The sequence below is a fragment of the Agelaius phoeniceus genome, chromosome 33 (genome assembly GCF_051311805.1).
Source record: "Agelaius phoeniceus isolate bAgePho1 chromosome 33, bAgePho1.hap1, whole genome shotgun sequence".
Taxonomy (NCBI): Eukaryota; Metazoa; Chordata; class Aves; order Passeriformes; family Icteridae; genus Agelaius; species Agelaius phoeniceus.
This window is the reverse complement of record NC_135297.1, coordinates 76,685-102,923: the sequence shown is the minus strand read 5'-3', so window position 1 is coordinate 102,923 and position 26,239 is coordinate 76,685. Positions and strand designations below refer to the sequence as shown.

General features: G+C 58.3%; 4 protein-coding genes and 2 long non-coding RNA genes across 7 annotated transcripts in view; 5 read left to right on the top strand and 1 right to left on the bottom strand.

Moving 5' to 3' along the window:
- Nucleotides 1-842: 842 nt before the first annotated feature.
- Nucleotides 843-3,550, bottom strand: ARHGEF1 (Rho guanine nucleotide exchange factor 1). Its single transcript, XM_077192416.1, has 8 exons — nt 3,145-3,550; nt 2,565-2,636; nt 2,373-2,489; nt 2,060-2,158; nt 1,924-1,966; nt 1,794-1,831; nt 1,588-1,655; nt 843-987 (listed from the first exon to the last, which is right to left on the bottom strand). The coding sequence occupies exons 1-8, from the start codon at nt 3,169-3,171 to the stop codon at nt 843-845; spliced, it is 609 nt and encodes a 202-aa protein (XP_077048531.1). The 5' UTR covers nt 3,172-3,550.
- A 1,265-nt stretch (nt 3,551-4,815) lies between these two features.
- CD79A (CD79a molecule) lies at nt 4,816-8,376 on the top strand. The gene is given in 6 exon segments (XM_077192489.1): nt 4,816-4,970; nt 4,973-5,003; nt 6,394-6,840; nt 6,911-7,029; nt 7,865-7,933; nt 8,056-8,376. Coding segments are annotated over 6 exon segments (846 nt in total). The 5' UTR covers nt 4,816-4,904; the 3' UTR covers nt 8,170-8,376.
- Nucleotides 8,377-9,287: 911 nt separating this feature from the next.
- LOC143696309 (uncharacterized) lies at nt 9,288-15,751 on the top strand. The gene is given in 7 exon segments (XM_077192415.1): nt 9,288-9,341; nt 9,828-10,441; nt 10,545-10,675; nt 11,217-11,287; nt 11,574-12,739; nt 13,665-14,086; nt 15,617-15,751. Coding segments are annotated over 6 exon segments (2,529 nt in total). The 5' UTR covers nt 9,288-9,341; nt 9,828-9,837.
- Nucleotides 15,752-16,183: 432 nt separating this feature from the next.
- The window catches only part of LOC143696352 (uncharacterized), a 46,524-nt gene continuing 36,468 nt past the window's right edge, over nt 16,184-26,239 (top strand). The window contains exons 1-2 of the long non-coding RNA XR_013185752.1: nt 16,184-16,292; nt 16,367-16,408. This is a non-coding gene — a long non-coding RNA (uncharacterized LOC143696352). The remainder of the gene's footprint in view (nt 16,293-16,366; nt 16,409-26,239) is intronic.
- LOC143696339 (uncharacterized) lies at nt 17,965-20,112 on the top strand. 2 transcript variants are annotated; one of them, XR_013185745.1, is made up of 7 exons: nt 17,965-18,079; nt 18,189-18,273; nt 18,354-19,427; nt 19,507-19,548; nt 19,636-19,749; nt 19,822-19,902; nt 19,980-20,112. It is a non-coding gene; the product is annotated as an uncharacterized LOC143696339 (long non-coding RNA). The 2 variants fall into 2 exon arrangements; XR_013185744.1 differs by having other exon boundaries at nt 17,969-18,109.
- LOC143696353 (uncharacterized) lies at nt 22,071-25,808 on the top strand. The gene is made up of 7 exons (XM_077192494.1): nt 22,071-22,747; nt 22,824-22,865; nt 22,959-23,002; nt 23,104-23,141; nt 23,223-23,263; nt 23,345-24,841; nt 25,413-25,808. Exons 1-6 carry the CDS (start codon nt 22,686-22,688, stop codon nt 23,511-23,513), a joined length of 396 nt encoding a protein of 131 aa, XP_077048609.1. The 5' UTR covers nt 22,071-22,685; the 3' UTR covers nt 23,514-24,841; nt 25,413-25,808.

The window sequence follows — 26,239 nt, the reverse complement described above, 5'->3', positions numbered from 1 at the left end:
TCGCTGGATTTGGGTTTTTTAACAGGAGTTTGGGGTTTTTTTTACAGAAGTTTTGGGATTTTTTACAGAAATGTGGGGTTTTTACAGAAATTTAGGGTTTTAAGCAGAAATTTGAGTTTTTACAGAAATTTCGGTTTTTCATATTGTTTAGGAAGTCACGCAGGGCTTTGGGGCGGGACTATGCAAATTTAGGGGCGTTCCCTCAGCCTTGTGGGCGTTCCCTCTGCTCCGGGCTGTCCCGCGGATTTCCGGAGCCGATTTTGGGGGAAATCCCGCAGATTTGGGGAATCGTTACCCGCGGATTCTTCCGGGGGGGTCCCGGGTGGGCGCAGCCCCCTCCCCACTCACTGCATCTCCTCCTATGGAGGGTCCCGGGGGTCTCAGGGGTTTGGGGGGGGGTCTCCCGGGGTGCAGCCCCCTCCCCATTTACTGCATCCCCTCTGGGGGGTCCCGGGGGCTTTGGGGAATATGGGGGGGGTCTCCCATGGGCGCAGCCCCCTCCCCATTTACTGCATCCCCTCCAGCTGGGACTGGGGGGTCCCGGGGGGGTTTGGGGAATATGGGGGGGGTCTCCCATGGGCGCAGCCCCCTCCCCACTCACTGCATCTCCTCCTATGGAGGGTCCTGGGGGTCTCAGGGGTTTGGGGGGGTCTCCCGGGGGTGCAGCCCCCTCCCCACTCACTGCATCTCCTCCAGCCTGCCCAGCACTCTCTCCGCCAGCTGCCTCTGCCGGGGTGCAGCCCCCTCCCCATTTACTGCATCCCCTCCAGCTGGGACTGGGGGGTCCCGGGGGCTTTGGGGAATATGGGGGGGGTCTCCCGGGGTCGCAGCCCCCTCCCCACTCACTGCATCTCCTCCAGCCTGCCCAGCACTCTCTCTGCCAGCAGCCGCTCCGCGTTCGCGGCCCCCGCGGGGTCCCGGGCCCGGCTCCGCTCCAGCTCCGCCAGCTCCGGCTCGCCCGGGGTCATCCCCATGAGGCGCTTGGACCTGCGACCCCAGACCCAAATACAAACAGAGCCCAAACGGAGCCCCCAGAGCCCAAACAGAGCCCCCAGACCCATCCTTGGGGTGACCCCGCTCCAGCTCCGCCAGCTCCGGCTCGCCCAGGTCATCCCCATGAGGCGCTTGGACCTGCGACCCCAGACCCAAATACAAACGGAGCCCAAACGGAGCCCCCAGACCCCAAACGGAGCCCCCAGACCCATCCTCAATTCAGGGGTGACCCCACTCCAGCTCCGCCAGCTCCGGCTCGCCCGGGGTCATCCCCACCAAATGCTTGGACCTGCGACCCCAGACCCAAATCCAAACAGACCCCAAACGGAGCCCCCAGACCCATCCTCAATTCAGGGATGACCCCGCTCCAGCTCCAGCTCGCCCGGGGTCATCCCCACCAAATGCTTGGACCTGGGACCCCAGACCCAAATGGAGCCCTCTCCCCAGTTCGGGGGTCTCAGCGAAGTCCTGCAGCTGCTTCCGCACCTCGGGTTCCTGGGAGCTCTGCACGTCCTGGGACCCCAGACCCATGGCCCAGACGGAGCCCCCAGACCCAAATGAAGCCCCCAGACCCAAACTGGGGAGGGGTCTCACCGGAAGTCCTGGAGCTGCCTGATGACCTCGGGCTCCTGGTGGCTCTGCACGTCCTGCAGGAAGCGGCGCTGGGCGTCCTCGGGAGCAGCTCCGGGCGGGTGCGCTCTGGGGAGGGGGCAACAGAGACCCCTCCTCAATTAACCACGGGGCAACAGAGAGACCCCTCCTCAATTAGCGAGGAGACCCCCCCAATGCCCCCCACGAGCAGGGGCGTCCTCGGGGAGCAGCTCCGGGCGGGTGCGCTCTGGGGAGGGGGCAACAGAGAGACCCCTCCTCAATTAGGGGAGGGGGTCGGGGGTGCCACCAATTGGGGTGGGGCTCGGGGGTCTCACTCACCCAGCTCGAACTGGACGTGGTGTGGGATGGGCACCCTCAGGAGCTGTCAGAGAATTTGGGGAGGGGGTGTCAGGATTTTGGGGGTCGTTGCTGAGGTGGGGCGGGGTCTCTGTGAATTTGGGGAGGGGTCTCTCACCCCGGCCTTGTCCAGGAACAGGTGGCAGAACTCCAGGAATTGCTTCCGGCCCTCCTTGGGGTTCATCCTCCTCAGCATGTCCACGTGCAGGTAACAGAGCTGGGGAGGGGGCAAAATGGGAGACCCCTCCCCAAAATACACTCCAAACACCCCAGCCCCCTCCCCAGTTTTCCCCCAGCTCCAGCCCCTGCTGGCAGGGAGCGGGGAGCAGAGGTTACCCTGAGCCCCCCACCCTGGTGAGCCCCCCCACCCTGGTGAGCCCCCCCATAATTTGGGTCGGGGGTCTCGGGGTCGGCGCCCCCGCCGCCCTCACCACGGGGCAGGAGTCGAACTGGAGCACGCAGTGCTGCAGGAAGGCCGCCAGGGCCAGCGGGTGCTGCCGCAGCTGCTCCAGGCTCTGGAAGGGGCTGCTCTGCTCCTCCTCGGGGGTCTGCGGGAGTTTGGGGAGGGGGCTCAGGGCCGGGGGGGGCTGGGGGAGCCCCCAGGGACCCCTCCCCGCACTCACGGGCTCGATGTCGTTCTCGAAGTCCTCGTCCTCGGCGCCGATGATGGGCGGAGGGGGGTGGGTGCTGGGGGGCTGGGGGCGATTTGGGGGGAGTTTGGGGGGGGGCACAGGGGGGGACACCGGGGACACCCCCGGGACCCCCCAGACCTCCCCCAGGACCCCCGAGACCCCCAACCCCCCGGACACCCCCGGGACCCCCCCAGAAACCTGAGACCCTCCAGACCCCCCAGTCCTGAGACCCCCAGACCCTCCAGGCACCCCCAGATCCCCGGGACACCCCCAGGACCCCCGACCCCGAGACCCCTGAGACCCTCAAACCCCCCAGTCCTGAGACCCCCCCAGACTCCCGGGACCCCCAGAGCTCCAGGCGCCCCCAGACCCCCGGGACACCCCCAGACCCCCGAGACCCCCCAGACGCCCCAGTCCCGAGACCCCAGGACCCCCAAGACCACCCAGAATCCCCGGGACACCCCCAGGACCCCCGACCCTGAGACCCCCCCCAGACCCCCATGACCCCCAGAACCCCCGGGGTGGGGTCTGGGGGCTCTCAGGACCCCCGGGCTTGGGGGGCGCCGCTCACCCCATTGGCCCCCTCCTCCGGCTCCATCCTGCGGGGAATTTGGGGAGGGGTCTCAGAATTTGGGGAGGGGTCTCCGGGGGTTTCCCCGCTCCCCCCCGCGCGGTTTTGGGGAGGGGTCGCGACTTTTGGGAAGGGGTCTCAGAATTTGGGGAGGGGGTCTCAGGGGGTTTCCCCGCCCCCTCCGTGCGGTTTGGGGAAGGGGTCGCGGTTTTGGGGAGGGGTCTCAGAATTTGGGGGGAGTTCGCAACTTTTGGGAGCGGTCGTAACTTTTGGGGAGGGGTTTCAGGATTTGGGGAGGGGTCTCAGGGGGGGTTTCTCTGCCCCCCCCCCCCCCCCGCGCGGTTTTGGGGAGGGGTCGCCCCAAAGAGCCTCACTGCGAGCGGGGCGGGGCGGGGGGGCCAGGGCGGACCCCCCCAAAAACGCCTCTGGGGTGGGGGAGGGGCACGGGGGGAATTGGGGAGGGTCCGGGGGGGGCCGGGGGGAATTTGGGGAGGGGTCGGGGGGGCCGGGGGGGTTCGGGGGTGGCCGCGGACCCCCGCCCATTCCCCCCCCCCCCGTACCTGGTTCCGCGCTCGGGAAGGGAAGCAGGAAATGGGGGGGGAGGGGCGGGGGGCGGGGCCGGGGCGGGGCGAAGGGCTTGGGGGAGGAGTTTGGGGGGTTTTGGGCGGGTTTGGGTTTTTTTTGGGGCCGGGGAGGTTGGGGGAGGAGTTTGGGGTTTTTGGGGGCGTTTTGGGTTTTTTCTGGGGGGCCGGAGGGTTGGGGGAGGAGTTTGGGGAGTTTTGGGATATTTTGAGAAGTTTTGGGGTTATTTTGGGGCATTTTGGAGGTTTTGGGGCGGGCAGAGTGGATGAAGGCGGGCTTGGGGGTATTTTGGGGTTATTTTGGGCTATTTTGAAGGTTTTGAGCGGGCAGAGCGGATGAAGGCGGTGTCAGGCGGGCTTGGGGGTGTTTAGGGTTATTTTGGGGTGTTTCGGGGTATTTGGGGTGGGCAGAGCGCATGGAGGCGGTCCCGGGGGTATTTTGGGGTTATTTTGGGGTATTTGGGGCGGGCAGAGCGCATGGAGGCGGTCTCGGGGGTGTTTTGGGGTATTTTGGGGTTATTTTGGGGTATTTGGGGCAGGCAGAGCGCATGGAGGCGGTCCCGGGGGTGTTTTGGGTATTTTGGGGTAATTTTGGGGTATTTGGGGCGGGCAGAGCAGATGGAGGCGGTGCCCGATGCCGCCGGAGCTTCCTGCAGGAAGGGCGGGGAGGGACCCAGGGGACCCCCCCGGGACCCCCAAACTGCCCCCACGGGTGACCCTCGGAGCCCCCCAACCTCCCCACATTGTCCAAATTCAAATTGTACAGATTATTGTTATTTAAAGTTTTAAAAATAAGTGATTTGCGTTTTTTCACAGGATGTGACCCCCAGACCCAAACCCTGACACCCCAGGGCCCCTGAAACCCCAAACCCTGAAACCCCCAGACCCAAGCCCCTGAAACCCCCAGACCCAAACTGTGAGACCCCCCAGACCCAAATCCTGAGACCCCAAACCCTGAAACCCCCAGACCCAAGCCCCTGAAACCCCCAGACCCTGAAATCCTGGGGGATTTTGGGGCAGGGTCCGAGGGATTTTGGGATATTTTGGGGCAGGGTCTCAGGGGATTTTGGGGACCCCCAGTGAGTCGGGGCAGGGTCTCAGGGGATTTTTGGGGCGGTTTCCCCCATTTCCCTCCTCCCCCCGGGGCACTGGGGCGAATCTCCTGCCGGGCCCGGGTGCATGCAGCCGATGGCGGCCGCTCCCCAAACCCGGGGGGCTCCCCCAAAACTGGGGGTCCGAGCCCCCTCCTCATCCTCAGCCTCCTTCTCTTCCTCCCAGGTATCACTGGGGCGGGCTGGGTAATGGATTTGGGGCTGGGGTCTCCTGAGGATCTCACTTCCGGGGCCTCTGCATTTGGGCCTGGGTGTTTCAGGATTTCCGGGGTGTCAGGGTTTGGGGTCTCAGTTTGGGTCTGGGGTCTTGGGGATGCCAAGGATTTCACTTCTGGGATCTCAGTTTGGGTCTGGGGTCTCAGTTTGGGTCTGGGGTCTTGGGGATGCCAAGGATTTCACTTCTGGGGTCACCAGGTTTGGGTCTGGGGTCTTGGGATGCCAAGGATCGCACTTCCGGGGTCACCGGGTTTGGGTCTGGGTTGCAGTTTGGGTCTGGGGTCTTGGGGATGCCAAGGATTGCACTTCCGGGGTCACCGGGTTTGGGTCTGGGTCTTGGGGATGCCAAGGATCTCACTTCCGGGGTCACCGGGTTGGGGTCTGGGTCGCAGTTTGGGTCTGGGGTCTTGGGGATGCCAAGGATTTCACTTCTGGGATCTCAGTTTGGGTCTGGGGTCTCAGTTTGGGTCTGGGGTCTTGGGGATGCCAAGGATCGCACTTCCGGGGTCACCGGGTTGGGGTCTGGGGTCTCAGGGTGTTCCCCACCCACCCACCTGGGCCGGGGTCTCCCTGGGACCCCCCCCGCAGCTTCCGGTGCCCAACGGGAACTGAAACTGGAGGGGAAGGGCCAGGGGGGCCGGGGGGGTCCTGGGGGCACCTGAGGGGGTCCTGGGCGAGACCCCCACCCACAGAGGAGTCCCACTGACCCCCCAGCCCCTCAAGGACCCCCCAGACCCCTCCCCAATAACCCCCTCCCCATTATCCCCCTAGGTTCCCAAGGCCAGACCCCTCCCCAATGACCCCTCAATGACCCCCCAGACCCCTCCCCAATAACCCCCCCCCATTATGCCCCTAGGTTCCCATGGCCAGACCCCCCCGTCAATGACCCCCCAGACCCCTCCCCAATGACCCCCTCCCCATTATCCCCCCAGGTTCCCATGGCCAGACCCCTCCCCAATGACCCCTCAATGACCCCCCAGACTCCTCCCCAATAACCCCCCCCCATTATCCCCCCAGGTTCCCATGGCCAGACCCCTCCCCAATGACCCCCAGCCCCTCAAGGACCCCCCAGACCCCTCCCCAATAACCCCCCTCCCCATTTCCCTCCTAGGTTCCCATGGCCAGACCCCCCCCCGTCAATGACCCCCCAGACCCCTCCCAATAACCCCCCCCATTATCCCCCCAGGTTCCCATGGCGAGACCCCTCCCCAATGACCCGCCAGACCCCTCCCCAATAACCCCCCCCATTATCCCCCCAGGTTCCCATGGCGAGACCCCTCCCCAATGACCCATCAATGACCCCCCAGACCCCAATGACCCCCTCCCCATTTCCCTCCTAGGTTCCCATGGCGAGACCCCTCCCCACTGGCCCCCCTCGGCCGTGCCCCCTCACTCGGAGTCGCCCACCCCTCTCTCGGTGCCCACCAGCCCCGACCCCAGCCCCATCTGCGGCTCGTGGGGAGGGGTCCGCGTGCAGCCGGGACCCCCGTCCCGCTCGGGGCCCCTGGGCTCGTCCCTGTCCATCGAGTGCCACTACGAGCCCGAGGACGCCAACGTCACCTGGCTGCAGGTGTGCCCCCGGCGCCAGCTGGGCCACAGCTGGAGCTGCACCTGGCCGCGGGAGGTGCCGGCCGAGGGCAGCGGCCGCCAGGTGAGCCACGAGCGCCCAGGTGTGTCCCGGCTGAGCTTCCCGCACCTGCGGCACAACCACAGCGGGCTCTACTTCTGCCGGGTGTGGCGGGGCCAGGCGGCCGCGCAGTCCTGCGGCACCTTCGTCAGGGTGCTGGGTGAGTCTGGGGGCGTTTCTGGGGGGTTGGGGGCGCTTTTGGGGCCGGGCTGACTCACCTGGTGCGGCAGAGGAGGTGCCGGTGCCGTTGCTGGAGCTGGGCGACGCCACCAAGAACAGGATCCTGACGGCGCAGGGGGTGCTGCTGCTGCTGTGCGCGGCGGGGCCGGGGCTGCTGCTGCTCTTCAGGGTGAGGAGGGGGCGGCCGCGACCCCCGACACTAATTCCGGCCCTGGTCTCCCTGAGGGCTCGGTCCCCACAGCCCCAGTTCCTGCTGGCACCCCCAAATCCCCGTGCAGATACCCCTAAACGCCCCCTGCCACCCCTAACCGCCCCCTGGAGACCCCCAGTGCCCCCCGGGACCCCCAAATTCCCCAGGGTATCCCCCAAACCCCCCATACCCCTTTTTTCCCCCCTGGAGACCCCCAGTTAACTCCCAGGACCCCAAATCCCCCTCAATTCCCCCCAGGTATCCCCCAAACCCTCCCTGTACCCCCTGTTTTCCCCCCAGGACCCCAAATCCCCCCAGGTATCCCCCAAACCCTCCCTGTACCCACTGTTTTCCCCCCAGGTATCCCCCAAACCCTCCTGTACCCTTTTTTCCCCCCAGGACCCCAAATCCCCCTCAATTCCTCCCCAATCCCCCAAGGTACCACCCAAATCCCTCCTGTACCACTTCTTTCCCCCAAATTCCCCCCTGTATCCCCCAAATCCCCTCGGGTATCCCCCAAACCCCCCTGTATCCCCCTTTTTTCCCCCAAACCCCCCTGTATCCCCCAAATCCCCTCGGGTATCCCCCAAACCCCCCTGTACCCCCTTTTTCCCCCCAAACCCCCCTGTATCCCCCTTTTTTCCCCCCAAATTCCCTCGGGTATCCCCAAACCCCCCCTGTACCCCCTTTTTTCCCCCCAAACCCCCCTGTACCCCCTTTTTTCCCCCCAAACCCCCCTGTATCCCCCTTTTTTCCCCCCAAATCCCCTCGGGTATCCCCAAACCCCCCCTGTACCCCTTTTTCCCCATCCCAGAAGCGCTGGGCCAACGAGCGGCTCCTCCAGCCCAAGAAAATCTCCTTGGAGGAGGAAAACCTTTATGAGGTGACCTTGGGGGGAGACCCCTCCCTCCAAAAAGGGGCTTGGGGAAGCCCCCCAGAAAAAGGGGGGATTAGGGGGGTCCTTCAGCCCCTAACCAAACCCCCCACCCCAATTTCCCCTGGCAGGGGCTGAACCTGGACGAGTGCTCCATGTACGAGGACATTTCCCGGGGGGTCCAGCCCACCTACCAGGACGTGGGGACCCCCCCTGCCGCCGATGGCCTCCTGGAAAAACCTTAAAAGACGCCCCAAAATAAGGTGGGGGGGTCCCACGGGACCCCTCCCCAAAGCCCCCAAAGGCTTCGCTTCGGTAACTCAAGGCAGCGCTGGTAATAAACCAAAATAAATCGAATCCAAGCGGGTGAGGGGCAAGGGGGGTACTGGGGGACCCCCCCCCTCGCCTGGAGCTGATGAATTGCTAATAAAGAATTAATTAATCTTTAATAAGCTGTGAATAAATGATGAGATGTGGCCTCTGTTTGCCCCCGTTATCACAAATTTTCCCCCATTTTCCTTAAAATAACCCCCTTTTTCCTTAAAATTTCCATTTTATCCCATTATCCTGAGTTTCCCCCTATTCTATCCCCAGTTTTTCCCTATTTTACCTGGTTATCCCCAGTTTCCCCCATTTTACCCCATTATTGCCCTATTTTACCCCATAATTCCCACTTTCCCTCTATTTTACCCCATTATCCCAAATTTCCCCCTATTTTATCCCGCTATCCCCAGTTTCCCCCATTATCCAAGATACCCAACGTTTCCTGTTTATATAATATCCTGTTTCCCCTCCTTTCTCCCAATTTTTCCCATTCTCTCCAAATCCCCCCATTCTACCCAATTTTCTTCCCTTTCTCCACAATTTCTCCTATTTTCCTTCAGTTTTATTACAAATTTTCACACAATTTTCCCTCATTATTCCCAGTTTTAGCCCACCACGTCCCATTTTCCCGCGCTATCTCCCAATTTCCCCCCATTCTCCCCCTTTATCCCCATTTCCCCCCATTATTCCCCATTCTCTCTGTTCTCCTCCCACTTTACCCCACTACGGCCATTTCCCCACAGTTCTCCCCCAGATTTCCCTCAAATTTCCAAAAATACCCCTCCCTGCACCCCATTACTCCCCTGTTTCCTCCATTTTTTTGCCTAATTTTCCCATTTTTCCCCTCATTTCCACCCGTTATTCCCGAACTTCCCTCAGACTCGCCCCTCCTTCCCCTCACGGGGAGGCCCCGCCCCTCCCTCGGAGCGCTGCCTCGTCCCGTCCCCGCACCCTCAGCCAATCAGAGGCCGAGCGCTTCGCCCCGCGGGCCAATCGGAGCGAAGCGCGGGAGAATTCAAGCGAGCCCTGGCCCCCAACGGCCGCCGCCTCGGCCCCGCCCGCCGGCGCGTGAGGGGACGTGGCCCCGCGGCAGGTGTGGAAATTGAGGCGAAATTGGGGAAAAATGGGGGGAACTGGGGAGGATTGAGAGTCCTGGGGGGGAATACAGGTCTTGGAAAGGAACGGGAGGGGCTCGTGGGGGGAGATCTGAGGGGAAAATGGGGGTTGGAGTGGGCTCTGGGCCCTGCAGGGGGTCTGGGGATATTGGGCGGTATCTGAGGGGAAAATGGGGGGTCGTGAGGGGAACTGTGGGTCCTAGGGGTACCCAGTGGGTCCTTGAGGGGAATGGGGTGTCCTGAGGTGGAACTGGGGGACTCTGAGGGGGAAATGGGGGTCCCAGGGGTATCCAGGGGGTCCTGAAGTGGAATTGGGGGATTCTGAGGGGGGAGAAGGGGGGGGGGGGGGCGGTCCTGGGGGTGCTGAATTGGGGATCCTGTGATTGCCAAGTGGTTCCATGGTGGGAATAACGGGGACCCTGCGTTGGATGTAAAACTCCTCAAAGCCCTCTCTCTTTTCTCAGCTTTTCCACTATGAGCCACCACCCCCACCACCGTGAGGTCCCACCGCGGGCCCACCGCCCCCTCCCGAGCCCGGGCACCAAACCCAAACCTGCCAGACAACCCAAACCCAAACGGCTCCGCACCAAACGCGAGCGCGACGCCGCCAAGTTCGGCCCCAAGCCGCCCCCCATGAGGGGCTCCCGCCCACCCTGGGCCCCCCACCGCTGGCTGCAGCCCCCCCAGTGGGGGGGCCTCGCCCTGGGCAGCCCCCTGGGCCCGCCCAAGCCCGTGGTGATTACCCAGCACCGCCTGTGCCACCGCGGCCTCTTCAACCACGAGGTGAAATCGCTGGACGTCCGCCGCCTGCTGACCCCCGGCCCCGCCGGGGACGGACCCCCTGCCCCGGCCCCCCGAACTGGGGAGGGGGCCCAGCTCGGGGGGGTCCCGGGCGAGGCGCTGAGGGAGCTGGTGGCGGGGCTGGCCTCGCTGCTGGGGGGTCTGGGGGTGTTTGTGGGGCGGGATTTGGTCGGCGAGCGGCGCCGCAGCCTCGTGGCCGCGCTCAGGAGGCACCACCGGCAGGGACCCCCGGACCTGGGGGTGTTCCTGGCCCACCGGACCCCGGCCCAGCCCTCAGGTACTGCCCCCGACCCGAGGGGAGGGAGCTTTTTACCCCAAACTATTTCTACTTTTGTTTTTACCCCAAAATATTTTCACCTTTGTTTTTACCCCCAATCAAGTGTTGTCTCCAGCAGGGACCCCTCAGGAAGACGCAAGGCCGGGACCCCCAGGACGAGTGCTCAGTTTGGGGGGGTGGGAGGTGGGGGACCCCCCTGCTGGGACCCCCAGCCCACTTCATGTTGGCCACACAGTGAGTGCCCCAAAATGCCCCCAAAAAACTCCAAAAATGCCCTAAAAGGGCTTCAAAAGTGTCCCAGAAAACCTTGAAAAGTGCCCCAAAAAGACTTCAAACATGTCCCAAAAAACTCCAAAAATGTCCTAAAAGGGCTTGAAACATGTCCCTGAAAATCTCAAAAAGTGCCACAGAAATATTCCAAAAGTGCCCCAAAAAAACTCCAAAAGGGCTTCAAAAGGGCCTCCAAAAGTGCCCCAAAAGGGCTTCAAAATTGCCCCCAAAATGCTCCAAAAATGTCCTAAAAGGGCTTCAAACATGTCCCTGAAAAATCTCAAAAAGTGCCCCAAAAATATTCCAAAAGTGCCCCTAAAATGCTCCAAAAATGTCCTAAAAGGGCTTCAAACATGCCCCTGAAAAATCTCAAAAAGTGTCCCAAAAATATTCCAAAAGTGCCCCCAAAAAACTCCAAAAATCGCCCCAAAATACTTCAAAAGTGCCCAAAAAATGCCCAAAATTGCATCAATTTTTCCCTTACCTGCTCTCCCCTCTCCCGCAGCTGCCCCCCCGCACCCCCAGCCCCATTTTTGGAGCCCTCCGAGAACGGGAGGTGAGTCTGGAATTTGGAGGGTGGGAGGGGGTCCCACATCCCGGTTTGGAGGGGGGGGGGTCTTACCCTGTTTTTGGGGGTCCCACCCTGTTTTTGGGGGTGTCCCAGGGGGTCCCACATCCCGGTTTGGAGGGGGGGGGTCTTACCTTGTTTTTGGGGGTCCCACCCTGGTTTTGGGGGTGTCCCAGGGGGTCCCACCCCGGGGGGGTCACATCCTGGTTGGGGGGGGGTCTTACCCTGTTTTTGGGGGTCCCACCCTGTTTTCTGAGGGGGGGGGTCCCAGCCTGTTTTGGGGTGTCCCGGGAGGGTCTCACCCTGTTTTGGGGGGGGGGGGTCCCGAGGGGGATCTCACCCTTTTTTGGGGGTCCCGGGGGGGTTGTACTGACCCCCCCCCCACCCCCAGAACCCGTTCTCGTGGAGCTCGGCCGAGGATGAGGAGGATGAGACCCCCGGGGAGCTCCCCCAGCCCTGGGCTGGCCCCGGGGGGCTCCTGCCGCCGCCCTCGCCCTTCTGGAGATGCCCCCAGCCCCCTCCCCAGCAGGAGGAGGAGGATGAGGAGGGGGCGGGGGATGAAGGCTGGACCCCCATCGCCCACCCAGCCTTCAGCCCAGACCCTCCCCCCGCGGGGCCCCCCCAAACCAGAGCCCCCCGCGCCCCCAGAGCCCCTCGCGCCCCCAGATTCTGGCGAACCGAGACCCCCTGGGACCCCCCGGCCCCGTCCGGGTCCCCTTGGGCCGCCCCCAGACCCCCCTGGGGTTGCCCCCGAACCCCCCCCAGTCTCCTCTGGGATGTCGCCCGAGCCCCCCCGACCCCCCCCAGACCCTCCCGAGCCCCCCACATCTGGAGCCCGGAGCCCCGCAAGGCCCCCCCGGACCCCCCCCGACCCCTCTGGGACCCCCCCAGACCCCCGTGGGACCCCAGACCCTGGAGCCCGGAGCTGCCCGCAGCCATCCTGGACACCCCCAGGCCGCCCCGAACCCCCCAGCTCTGGAACCCGGAGCCCCCCCGGGCCCTGCTGGATGCCCCCAGACCCCCGTGGGACCCCCCAGACGCCCCCAGACCCCTCTGGGATTCCCCAGATCCCACCCGGCCCCCTCTAGACCCCCCCAGATCCCCCCGGACCCACCAGCTCTGGAGCGCGGCGCCCCCCTGCGACCCCCCGGCCGCCCCCAGGCCCTCCCGGGACCCCCGCCCCTGGAGCCCGGAGCCCCCCGGAGCCCCCCAGAACATGACGGAACGGTCCCGATGCTGCTGCCACTGCCGGCTCTGCTGCGACACGGCCCGGCGCCGGGACCGCCTCTGTCACCAGCACGCCGCCCGGCCCTGTCGCGACCCTTTCCACCGCGCCCCGCCCCCTCTCTGTCGCGACATGCCGTGTCGCGAGCCGCCCCGCTGCTGCCACCAGCCCCCCAAGCGGCGCCGCCCCGAATGGGGAGGGGGCTCCCCCTCCTCGCCCCCCTTCCCGAGGGGCTGCGGGTGCCCCTGCAGGGGGGGCTGCTGGGGGGCCCCCTCCCGATGAGGGGGGGACCTCCCCCCTTTTTGTGGGCGCCCCCTCCCCAATAAAGGCGGTTTGTTCGAGCCCTGGGGTCCCGCTCTTCTTTCGGCTCCCCCTGACCCCCCGGCGACCCCAAATTCCGCAGAGAACCCCCCAAAACACCCTGGAGACCCCCAAGCCTCTTGGCCTGGGGTCCCCAAAACCCCTCAGGAACCCCCAAACCCTTCAGGAACCTCCAAAACCCGTCAGGGATCCCCAGATTGCTCCCAGAAACCCTCAACTCCCCCCAGAGCACACGGTGACCCCAAATTCCACAGAAAACCCCCCAAAACACCCTGGAGCCCCCCAAGCCTCTTGGCCTGGGGTCCCCAAAACCCCTCAGGGACCCCATAACCCTTGAGTGACCCCCAGATCCCTCCAAGAACCCTCAACTCCCCAAACCTCCCTCCCGGGAAGTTCCCCGTGCCCCCCTTTCTGAGACACCCCAAAAATCCTCCCTGCCAAACCCAGCCCCAAACACCCTTGTTTTGCCCAAAACTGGCTCCAATTAGGGTTATTAATTACTTCTTAAGGTTATTAATTACTTATTAGGGTTGTTCATTACACTTATTGATAACAAGTCAGACGAGTAAATCAAGAAGTAAAATTAAAAACAGCTTTCCACCCAGAGGAGCAACACCACGGAGAATGATAGGGAACTGATAAGAGACTGATAAGGGACCGATAAGAGAGCCTGAAAAGACACTGATAAGAAACTGATAAGGGACAGATAAGGAACTAATAAGAGAGACTGAAAAGACACTGATAAGCAACAGATAGGGGACTGATAGGAGCCAAACCCCAGCGCAAGGAAGCGTCTCCTGCAGTCTGCCATCGGGAGCCCGGTCGGTTTTGTGTGCCAGGGAAAGGGCGGCGCTGGTGCCGCGGGGCGGCGCTGGTGCCGCGGGGCCCGGGGCGGCCCTGGTGCTGCGGGACCCGTGGCCCAGAGCGGCGCTGGTGCTGCGGGGCCCGTGGCTCGGCGCTGGTGCTGCGGGGCGCGGGGCCCGGCGCTGGTGCCGCGGGGCCGGTGCTGCGGGGCGTGGGGCCCGGCGCTGGTGCTGCGGGGCCCGGGGCTCGGCGCTGGTGCTGCGGAGCGGCCCTGGTGCTGCGGGACCCGGGGCTCGGCGCTGGTGCTGCGGGGCCCGTGGCCCGGCGCGGCCGGCTGCAGCTGAACGTGGTGCATTGCACCTGGTGCCTCCCAGACCCAAACTGCCACCACCGCAAAGTCCTGCTGCCTTGTGAGCCTGAAGTGCCAACCTTCCCCAGCTGTCCCTCCTTGCTAAGGGTATGCACTGCGGGAAAAGTTTCTCTTTTTCCAGTGCTGGAGGGATTCAAATTGAGAAGAACTCTTCTTTCCACAATATTTTGGAGAATAAATTAAAGGGCAGAATTGGTTTATTTGCCATTTTATCAGTTACAGTGGAGCCAGTTGCGCTGGTTTCTTATTTTTGTGGGTTCACTTAAAGGAAGCTCTGTCTTTTTCAGCATGTGAAGGACTTAGATATTCATTTCTGGGCACTTCTTTCTGTGCCTTTGGACCAGCTATCTCAGAGCAGGGTGAGCCTGGCACGCACTTAACCCTTATGCTGCCCAGGAGACTTTTCTTTTTCTTATTTTTGTTTATAATGTAGATAGGCCGAATTAGGAGTCCCAAGGAGACTTAGACTGTTTACATCATTAGTATTCTTCTTAGTCACACGTGATCTTCTACTTAGTACCATCACCAAGGAATAATTATGTGAGTTAAGAGCAAATCACCCAATTTATCTAGTTATGTAATCTCAACACAAAGTTTTATGTCTTACCAGATTTCTGTTCTTCTGCTCCAAGTAGTTGTTGCAAAAAAGAAAGTGCTGTTATTCTTCTGGAGAGTTTCCTTCTATAACAAGCCCTTTGCTCACCTTGAACTCGAGTCAGAGGAGCCAAACACCTGCAGGCACTCTGAGGGTTTTTATACCCGGTGGGATTGGCCCCCTCCCTTTTCCTGGGTGCCATGGGAACGAGAGGCGGGCACCATCAGGGGTATATTAACCCCAGCCTTTGCTCAGGGCCTTCATTCCCCCTCTGGGATGTGCTGGGATCACAGCTCTCCTCTCATTTCAGGTAAGAGGCTTTTTCAGCTTCTCTCAGCTTGTTTTCAGCAGGTGTTTCTGGGCATCTAAAGCAACAGAGGCTTTGAAGATACTGTGAAGAAAACAGCAGGGAATATAGGGAGTATTTAAGTTCATGATTTTGGGTTTTGTGTTTAGGGGTGGTAAAGTGCATTTGTAATTTCTGGTTTTGTTCTTATTTTGTTTTGTATTTCTTTTAGGAAGAGTGCAGCTTCTAGAGGCTCCAGGTTGTGTCAACTACAACACTTTTCAGCAGATTCATCGTGTCACAAGAGGGATCTGCCCAGTGTCCAAGATGATGTTTGAGATTGAGGCTTCAGGTGAGTTGAGGATTGTGACTGGGAGAGGGAGGCTGAGCAGGTATCCGGTTAGGGGTTATTGTTGGGGGGGTGGTTTTGAAGGCAGCAGGGTGAGAAAGGGTGTCTATTTGAGCCCCCCACCCAAGGCCTTTTAGAAGCCGAGCAGAGGCATTCACACGTCTTACAGCACACAAGGTCATCCACTGCACTCACAGGAATGCCATTTCACTTTGCCTTTCTCTAACCCAGGTGTCACTCACAATAATGGGCACAGCCTTGGAATCAGGATGAAGGTGGAGCCTGAAGGAGCCAGGCACACTCAGGAGAGGGCAAGTATCTGACTCGCTGGGATTTGGCCCACACAACTCTGTACTCATACTTTGGTTTTGTTTTTCTTTATTGTAGCTGACCGAGAGGCTAACAGGCAATCACGAGGCCCTCCAGGGCAGACTCATTTCAGGTGCAACGTGGACCCTCATCACCGATCATCCAAAAGATAAGTCAGGGCCACGGCCTGGAGATGGGATGATGGGAGAGTAGCGGGTTGGGAGTTCCTGGGACAGATTTAAAAATTAGCAGAGGGAAAAGCAATCTTCTCCAAGGGGCCTCTTAGGACATCTAAAGGGAGAGGCTCTACTTTTGATGGCAGCTTTCAGGCGGGCAGCGCAGAACAGTTCCGGTCCACGTCGTGTTGTCCGGCGTACCGTGTTACCTAGCGTGTCTTTGGGGTCCCTTTTGCCTTTTCCCCTCGAGGCCCTCACCACAAGCATGCTGTGTTGTGTTTGTTGTCCCCCTGTTTGTCACGTTCCGTGTCACGGGTGTCTGCGCATATTTGTGCCGGAGCTGCCCTGCCCTGCCCTGCCGCATAGCCCGCTGCAACAGGACAAGTCCCAGGGACTTGCAGTTTGTGGGGCGTTGCCAGACTCTAGATGATATTCCTAGATAGACAGAAGATATTTGGAGCTGTGAAGTTATCCTGCAGCCCTTTGACTTTTGTCCTCACTTTCTTTCAGACGCAGAAGGATAAAATCCAGGGCAAAAACCATCCACCCATCCCGGGTGAGGAGGTTCCCCCGAGCAGGTCAGTCACAGTTGGTCTCTGCAGGGGGAGTGTAAAGTGTGAATCTGTTACAGCACTGCTCTTTTTCTTTTTAGGAGGTAAAGCTGGATATCAGCAGTCAAGGTGAGGTGGGCAAGGTGAGCATTGAGTAGCGTCCAGAAGCAGTTGTTATTGCTCCAGTCTCACTTTCCAGTGCAACTCTAAGCATCCGTTCCTGTTTTTTCATCAGCCTTGGAGCGTGGCCGAAGGGTGCGGCCCCAGGAGCCGGGCATTCTTGGGAAAATGGTGAGTGGCAGAATTGTTGGGTTTTGGCCAGTGTGCTGCATTGATCATGCATTAATATTTGCATTTCTTTCATGTAGCTCACTAAGAAACAACAGGAAGTTGTTGAACAACAGTGCCAGCAGGAACTTCCCAGATGTCGAGGCTGCCTTTTTTTGCACCTGACACGGACCGGCATCCCCAGCTGTGCGAGAGATAAGTAGCGGGGTACAACCCAGAGAGGGGATGAAAGCAGGGCGCAGGGTAGGGACCCACCGGGAGGGGTTTTTGAGTCTCCTTTGGAGATGGGGGCGTCCATGAAGCGGCCCCTTAGGCCCCATAAAAGGAAAGCGCCACTTTTGATGACAGAACTGGGGTGCACAGGGCAGAGCAGTCTCGGTGTGTATCGTGTCACTTGTCTTTTGTGTATTATGTGTTGTTTGGATATGTCATGTCCTTTACCTTAGGCCTTGGAGGGGCCTGTCAGAAACCCTGGCATCGTTGTTAGCATCTGCGATCTCTGCATTCCTCGGCCTGGCACCCAGGCCATAGAACTTTGGGCTCAGGAGCTCAGACAGGCATCAGACTCTCTTGTCTCTTTAGCAGCATCCGGTCAGGTGTCTTTGCAGGTCTTGTTCTGAGCTGTATGGACAGCTCTGCCCCGCCAGGATCCATTATGGCGGACTAGGACTTGAAAGAAGGCGAGGACAGGTAGAGGATTCTCGGTCATCCACCTTTGCAGGTCTTGGAATAAATCATTCGGTTAGCATCTTGTTCCTCCAGGTTTCTCTGAGCCTCATCAGCTCACCATCGGTCTCCCCTCGGTCATCTCCTTTTGCGTTCTCTCAGTCCTCGCAGCCATTTTCCTTGCCAGGAGATTTCTGTCCGTGTTGTGTCCCCGTTGTCTGTCACGTCCTGTCCTGTGTCACGGGTGTCTGCACACACATTTGTGCCGGAGCTGCTCTGCCCTGCTGCATAGCCTGGTGCAATAGGAGAAGTCCCGGGGACTTGAAGTTTGTAATGTGGGGTGTAGTTGGACTCTAGGTGGGATTTGTAGGTGGACACAAGATATCTGGAGCTCTTAAGTTATCCTGCAACAGTTTGACTCTTGTCCTAACTTTTTTTTCAGATTCAGATGGATTAAATGTGTGCCAGAGGGCTCCATCCTGGGTGAGTGGTTTCCCCCGAGCAGGTGAGGCACCATTTTTCTCTGCAGCAGAAGTGTAAATGATGATTCTGTTACAGCTCTGTTCTTTGTCTTTATTTTTAGGAAGTCAAGGCCGAGAGCAGCAGTCAAGGCTGAGTGGGTGAGGTGAGCACTGAGTAGCGTACAGAAGCAGTTGTTATTGCTCAGGTCTCACTCTCTGGTGCAGCTCTAAGTGTCCATTCTCGTTTGTGCAATTTAGGCAATCGACTCAGCGCGTGTCCGGCCCCCGTCACCAGCCGGCCGATGCACCGGGTTTCCTGCAAATGTGAGCCCTGTGGAGGCATTACAGGATGCCGTGATGATGAAGCCTTCAAATTCTCTATTTCACGGTCCCATCCAGGTAGCCCTCAGGAATGGCAGAGGAGGTGGGGTGAGTGCAGGAGGTAGGGAGCAGGGGCGAGGCTCTGCTGAGGTCTCAGCAGTACCAAATCACCTTGTCTCCACCCAAGCCAGGTGCGCCCTGCAACCATGGCGTCGGCCTCCGAGCAAGCCTGAAGCGTGCGGCCTGAGGAACCGGGCATTCTTAGGAGAAGGGTGAGTAGCAAAGTTGTTGTGTTTTGGCTGCTGTGCTGCTAAGATTGTGCCCTCACATTTGGTTTTGTTTCTCTTGGCAGACTAAGAGACAATAGCCCGGTGTCAGCAGGGACTTCGCAGACGGCGCATCCGCTTTCTTTGGCACCCGACGCAGATCAGCCTGCCCACCTGTCCGAGAGATAAGTAGATGGCTACTACCCACAGAAGGGGGGACAGCGGGTTCTGGGTCATGATCGCCGGGAGGGCTTTTTGATTCAGCTTTGGAGATGGGGATGCCCAAGAAGCGGCCCCTTAGGCCCCGTAAAGGAAAGGCGTCGCTGTTGATCACCGTGCTGAGGTGCACAGGGCAGAGCAGTTCCGGTTTGTCTCGTGTCACTTGTCTATCATGCATTCTATGTTGTTTGGGTATCTCGTGTCTTTTATCTTAGGCCTTGGAGTGGCCTATCAGAAACCCTGGCATCATTCTTAGCATCTGTGATCTCTGCATTCCTAGGCCTGGCACCCAGGCTGTAGATGTGATTCTGATACCTGTCTGAGCTCCCCAGTCAAAAGTTCTCTCTTTGGAAGCATCTGGTCAGATGTCTTGTCAGGTCTTGTTCTGAGCTGTATGGACAGCTATGCCCCACCAGGATCCATTATGGTGGGCTAGGACTTGAAAGAAGGCGAGGACAGGGAGAGGATTCTTGGTCATTCATCTTTACAGTTCTTGGAATAAATCATTCAGTCAGCATCTTCTTCCTTCAGTGTTTTCTGAGCCTCGTCAGCTTGCCATCGCTCTCACCTCAGTCATCTCTTTTGGCATCTTCTCAGTCCTCGCAGTCATCCTTCTTGCCCAGAGATTTCTGTCTGTGTTGTGTGCCCATTGTTTGTCGTGTCCTGTCTGTCCCATGTCACGGGTGTCTGCACACATTTGTGCCGGAGCTGCTCTGCCCTGCCGCATAGCCTGGTGCAATAGGAGAAGTCCCGGGGACTTGGAGTTTGTAATGTGGGCTGGACTTGGACGCTAGATGCTATTCCTAGGTTGATATAAGGTGTTTGCAGCTTTTGAGATTTTCTGCAGGTGTTTGACATATGTTCTAACTCTCTTTCAGGTGCAGATGCATTGCATCCATGGCAGAGCCCCCCATCCTGGGTGAGGGGGTTCCTACAAGCAGGTCAGTCACCATTTGTGTGTGCAGGGGGAGTGTCAAGGGTGACCCTGTTACAGCTTTTTTTTTTTGTCTTTATTTTTAGGAAGTATAGCTGGATCCCATCAGTCAAGTTCAGGAGAGCAAGGTGAGCAGTGAGCAGTAGCCTTTCTTGTTGCTGAGGTCTGAATTCCTGGGGCAAGTCTAAGTCTCCATTCTCGTTTTTGTGCCTTAGGCCATCCGCTCGGAGCACGCCAGGCTCCCATCCCCAACGGGCCGACGGACCGGGTTTGCCGCTCTCGCCAGCCCTGTGTTCCAGGTAGCCATCAGGAACCACAGAGGAGTTGTGGTGAGTTGGGGAAGGAGGGAGGAGGAGCCAGGGTCCGCTCAGGTTTCATCAGCTCCTGTCCTCTCAACCCAGGCATACCCCGTGACGATGGCATCAGCCTCTGAGCGCAGCCGAAGCGTGCGACCCGAGGAGCCGGGCCCTCTTAGGAGCACGGTGAGTAGCAGACGTGTGCGGTTTTGGCTGATGTGGTGCCAAGATCAGGCACTGATGTTTGGTTTTCTTTACTATAGCTGTCTAAGAGACAACAGCCTGGTAAGAGCAGGACCTTCCCAGCTGATGAGGCAGCCTTTCTTCGCACCTGAGACGGACCCGCATCCCCAGCTGTCCCAGAGATAAGTAGAGGGCTGTGACCCACAGATGGGATGAAAGTAGGGGGCTGGGGTGGGGGGGGGGTTTGAGTTGGCTCTGGAGAGGAGGGTAGCTAAGAGGTGGCCCCTTAGGCCCCATAAAAGCAAAGCCTGACTTTGGGTCCCAGCGCTGAGGTGCGCAGGGCAGAGCAGTCCTGGTGTGTATCGTGTCACTTGTCTTTTGTGTATTATGTGTGTTTGGATATGTCATGTCTTTTACCTTAGGCCTTGGAGGGGCCTGTCAGAAACCCTGGCATCATTGTTAGCATCTGCGATCTCTGCATTCCTTGGCCTGGCAGCCAGGCCATGGAACTTTTGACTCGGGAGCTCAGACAGGCATCAGACTCTCTTGTCTCTTTAGCAGCATCCGGTCAGGTGTCTTTTCAGGTCTTGTTCTGAGCTGTGTGGACAGCTGTGCCCCGCCAGGATCCATTATGGCGGACTAGGACTGGAAAGAACGTGAGGGCAGGCAGAGGCTTCTGGCCGTAGGATTCTCGGGCATCCATCTTTGCAGTTCTTGGAATAAATCATTCGGTTAGCATCTTGTTCCTCCAGGTTTCTCTGAGCCTCATCAGCTCACCATCGGTCTCCCCTCGGTCATCTTCTTTTGCATTCTCTCAGTCCTCTCAGTCATCTTCCTTGCCAGGAGATTTCTGTCCGTGTTGTGTCCCCGTTGTCTGTCACGTCCTGTCCTGTGTCACGGGTGTGTGCACACACATTTGTGCTGGAGCTGCTCTGCCCTGCCGCATAGCCTGGTGCAATAGGAGAAGTCCTGGGGACTTGGAGTTTGTAATGTGGGGTGTAGTTGGACTCTAGGTGGGATATGTAGATGGACACAGGATATCTGGAGCTCTTAAGTTATCCTGCAACAGTTTGACTCTTGTCCTAACTTTTTTTTCAGATTCAGATGGATTAAATCTGTGCCAGAGGGCCCCATCCTGGGTGAGTGGTTTCCCCCGAGCAGGTGAGGCACCATTTGTCTCTGCAGCAGAAGTGTACGTGGTGACTCTGTTACAGCTCTGTTCTTTGTCTTTCTTTTTAGGAAGTAAATCTGGATACCAGCAGTCAAGGTGAGCCGCGGAGAGAAGTAGCTGTTATTGCTCAGGTCTCAGTTTCTGGTGCAGCTCTAAGCTTCCATTCTCTTTTTTGTGGTTTAGGCAATGCACTCGGAGCCTGCCAAGCCCCCGTCACCAGCCGGCGGATGCACCGGGTTCCCTGCACGTGTGAGCCCTGTGGATGCATTCCAGGACCGGGTGAGGAACCCCTGAACTTTTCTATTTAAAGGTGCCATCCGGGTGGCCTTGGGCAGCTGCCAAGGAGTTGTGTTGAGTCGGGGATGTAGGGGGGAGGAGCGAGGTTCCCCTCAGGTTTCAGCCATGCCAAATCACCTCCTCTCCTCTTACCCCAGGCACCCCCCGTGACGACGGCCTCTGTCTCCGAGCGTGCCCGACGTGTGCGGCCCGAGCAGCTGAGCGTTCTTAGGAGAAGGGTGAGTAGCAGACTTGTGGGGTTTTGGCCGATGGGCTGCCAAGATCGGGCACTGATGTTTGGTTTTCTTTAATACAGCTGTGTGAGAGACACCAGCCTGGGGCCAGCAGGAGCTTCCCAGCCGGCGAGGTGGCCTTTCTTTGCACCTGAGACCGGCGTCCCCAGCTGTGCGAGAGATAAGTAGAGGGCCATGACCCACAGGGGGGATGAAAGCAGGGTGCTGGTTTGGGAATTACTGGGAGGGGTTTTTGAGTCCCCTTTGGAGGTGGGGGCTGTCCCTGAAGCGGCCCCTTAGGCCCCATAAAAGCAAAGCCTGACTTTGGGTCCCAGTGCTGAGGTGCGCAGGGCAGAGCAGTCCCGGTGTGTATCGTGTCACTTGTCTTTTGTGTGTTATGTGTGTTTGGATATGTCATGTCTTTTATCTTAGGCCTTGGAGGGGCCTGTCAGAAACCCTGGCATCATTGTTAGCATCTATCATCTCTGCATTCCTCGGCCTGGCACCCAGGCCATAGAACTTTGGCCTCAGGAGCTCAGACAGGCATCAGACTCTCTTGTCTCTTTAGCAGCATCCGGTCAGGTGTCTTTTCAGGTCTTGTTCTGAGCTGTATGGGCAGCTCTGCCCCGCCAGGATCCATTATGGCGGACTAGGACTTGTAAGAATGTGAGGGCAGGTGGAGGCTTCTGGCCGTAGGATTCTCGGGCATCCATCTTTGCAGTTCTTGGAATAAATCATTCGGTTAGCATCTTGTTCCTCCAGGTTTCTCTGAGCCTCATCAGCTCACCATCGTCTCCCCTTGGTCATCCCCTTTTGCATTCTCTCAGTCCTCGCAGCCATTTTCCTTGCCAGGAGATTTCTGTCCGTGTTGTGTCCCCGTTGTCTGTCACGTCCTGTCCTGTGTCACGGGTGTCTGCACACACATTTGTGCCGGAGCTGCTCTGCCCTGCTGCATAGCCCGGTGCAATAGGAGAAGTCCCGGGGACTTGGAGTTTGTAATGTGGGGTGTAGTTGGAGTCTAGGTGGGATTTGTAGATGCACACAGGATATCTGGAGCTCTTAAGTTATCCTGCAGCCCTTTGACTTTTGTCCTAACTTTCTTTCAGATGCAGAAGGATAAAATCCAGGGCAGAGCCCCCCTCCCAGGTGAGGGGATTGCCCCGAGCAGGTCAGTCACCATTTGTCTCTGCAGAGGAAACCTAAATGGTGGCTGTTACAGCATTGTTCTTTGTCTCTCTTTTTAGGAAGTCAAGGCCGAGAGCAGCAGTCAAGGCCGAGTGGGCGAGGTGAGCATTGAGTAGCGTACAGAAGCAGTTGTTATTGCTGAGGTCTCAGTTTTGGTGCAGCTCTAAGCATCTCCTCTTGTTTTTTTATTTTAGATGGTCCACTTGCCCTCTCTCCTGGCCGAGCATGCCCATGCCAGGTGTGTGCAGGCTTAAGGTATTGGTGTGGCATCCTTGTCAGATTTGGGAGGTTGTGTTTTCACGGTATCTCAGCCTGCTTTTCTGCTTTGTTTCATTGCAGGTGCTGCCCTAGGCACGCCAAGGAACAGAGGAGGGCAGGTGAGTCGGCATTTAGGCAGGCTGACTCATAGGTGAATGTTATGCAGCAGCACGCTAAGCATGTACCTTTTCTCTTCGCAGGCATCTTCCGGGCACCCTTCAGAGTCAAATCAAGATTTGAGGTGAGCCGGGGCAGTGGCGCGGAGGAGTCCCGGGGATTACTGTTGTTGAGGGCAATAGTCACCTTTTCTGTTTTGTCTCAGGTACTCTGAGGAGGCTCGTAGCCCAAGCTTGGAAGTGGCAGCACCGAAGCACACACGGAGAGCATCTCCACGTCCGACTGAGGATGGATTTTGTCCGCTCCTCTTCCAAAAGCTAAGTGTTGGGGCCAGTGGCTGGGAAAAGCCTTTACTCTCACAGGAGGCAATTTGATGTCAGCTTAGCGGAGAGGTCTGTAGCGGGGTGGGCTCTCTGGAAGTAAAGGGAGAGGGTTTCCCCTCAGCCTCGCCAGAGCCTTTGCCAGGCAGGGCAGTTCCGACCCATCTCCACATTTTCATGTACTTTGCGTCGTCCGCCTCCCTCGACTCGACGTCGTCACGCATCTTTCCCCCGAGGAGCTCGCCTTCACGTCCGGAGCCACGGCCACGGTCACCCGGCAGTCGGCTTCCTTCTCTAGGCTCGCCGAGCCTCTCGAGCATCCTCTTAACTGCTTCGGCACTAACTTCTTTTGACGAGTTCCATTTCATCATCACGTGCTCTCGTCATAGGGCTTCCTTTCCTTTGGCATCGTCAGCCTCTGGCTCATCTTGTGCTAGGAATCTCGGGTCCCTACGGGGACAGTGCCAGGCAGTTGTCACTTGTATCTGTGTTATGTCATCTGTGTCTGTGTTATGTTGTCCGTGTCTGTGTTATGTAGTCTGTGTCCATCGTCTTCCGTGTCACAGGCCTTTGTTATGTCTCGATGCTTTATCGGCACTATTCTGTGCCACATCGCCTGCGTTCTACTCACGTTCCTTTCCGGATATCCCTTATTCCGGCATCTTTACATTTTTACTCTTTGTGACAGGAATGTCTCACAGGGACAAGATGCTCTCATCCATCTTCCTTCTCACTACCGGCTTTGGTAGTGCCTTTTTTTCCATGCCATTCTCTTGGACTTCCTGAGAGAGCATCTTACACCCTCCTCACGTGACTGCAGGAGTTCTATAGGTTCCATCTTCCCAAGGGGTATAGGGCTCAAGAGTTAATCTTCCAGAGAGCTACCTCAAGTCCTGGCTTACATTGCATGTACCTATGTTGGCTTATACTGTATGTACTTACACTGTGTGTACCTATGCTGGCTTATACTGTATGTACTTATATTGTGTGTACCTATGCTGGCATATATTGTATGTACTTACACTCCATGTACACTTGCACTGTATGCATCTGCTTTTATTGTGTGTACTCATGTTGTACCACTTATGGTCGGAGCTACCCTGCCCTGGCACGTAGTCACAGTGAGATAGAACAGTTGTAAAAACTTTACTGTTCATCTGTCTTTTATGGGATTTTGGGTAGAAAACTTATTGGTCCAGAGCGGGGACAAGTCCTAGCTGTCAGCCACTCATCGACCGCTTCCTGTCATCTCACAGGTCCCCAAGGCTACTGATTTCCCCAGAATCTGCCATTTGACGTTGAGGAGTGGCAGCAGAAGAAGCGTGGAACCGCCTTCTTCAGTGTCTCGAGGAAGAGCCGCAGGGAATGTTTAAATGGGAGGAGTGCGTGAGCGTGTGTGAGAGCACGTGTCTGTCTGTGTCTGCTCGTCTCTGCGTGTGTGAGCGCATGCTGACTGGATTTAACCTTGTGTGTGTGACTTTTGCTTTTCAGGTTTTTCAACTCATTTGTAAATTTAGAGTAAAAAATCCCCAGCCGGGTTTACCCCCCCCCCCCCCGGCTGGTTTTTTTTTTTCTTTTTTTTTTCCCCCCGGCTGGGTTTTTTTTTCCCCGGTCCCGGTCGGTCAGCGAGGCGACGTTCATTGCCAAAGTTTGGGCGCAGACCGTCCAGGGACCGGGGTTCTTGTCGGGCAGGAGGATTTTTTGGAGGCTCCTGGGAACCACGTTCCCAAGGACCAATGATTGCTGGGGTGTAATTTAGCAGTTGTGATGAGAGGGATGGTGAGTTTGTGTGTCATTTGAAGGGGGTGTTAATGGTAGATGAGTGTTGTTGTTTTTTGTGTGCTTTTGTTGTTTTGGGTGTCCTGTAACAATAAATCCACATGTAATGGAAACAGAAAAAGGTTATCATCTTGTGTTAATATGTGTGTTGTGTTGTATTGCTCTGTATTGCAGGCTGAGCACAGGGTGAACTCTCTCCTCCTTGCTGTGACACCTGGGCTGGCAGGGATGACACAGTGACCTCGGCCAGCCCATGCTGCCTGTGCCATCACCTGGCACTGACGTGTTTGATGAAAATCCTTTTCCTGGGTTTTTTCTCCTGAGAAGCCTCAGAACAGAAATGGAACCAATAACGATCTGCTGGCTGTGGAGTGTGGGCTGGAGATGGTTTAGCAACAGGGGCATCTTGGATTGGTCTCCTGTGCATTGTTTCTACTTGATGACCAATCATGGTCCAGCGGTGTTCGGGCTGTGAGCAGTCCCAGGTTTTTATTATTCATTCCTTTCCAGCTTTCTGATGTCTCCTTGCTCTTTTAGTATAGTTCTAATATCTCATCTTCTTTTAATATAATAGAGATCATACAATAATATTTCAGCCTTCTGAAAGGGGGAGTCAAGATTCTCATCTCCTCCCTTGTCCTGGAGGACCCTCAAACACCACTTCAATCAGCGGCCGAGTGGGTTTGTGCGAGCCTCTCAGTAACCCTCGGCCAGGCCCGAGTCGGCAGCCCCGACACGGCCCACAGCGGGGAGACACTCTCTGTGCCCCGAGGGTACTGAGGGCACCTGGGCTGGGGGGAGACACTCTCTGTGCCCCGAGGGTGCTGAGGGCACCTGGGCTGGGGGCAGACACTCTCTGTGCCCCGAGGGTACTGAGGGCACCTGGGCTGGGGGGAGACACTCTCTGTGCCCCGAGGGTGCTGAGGGCACCTGGGCTGGGGGGAGACACTCTCTGTGCCCTGAGGGTGCTGAGGGCACCTGGGCTGGGGGGAGACACTCTC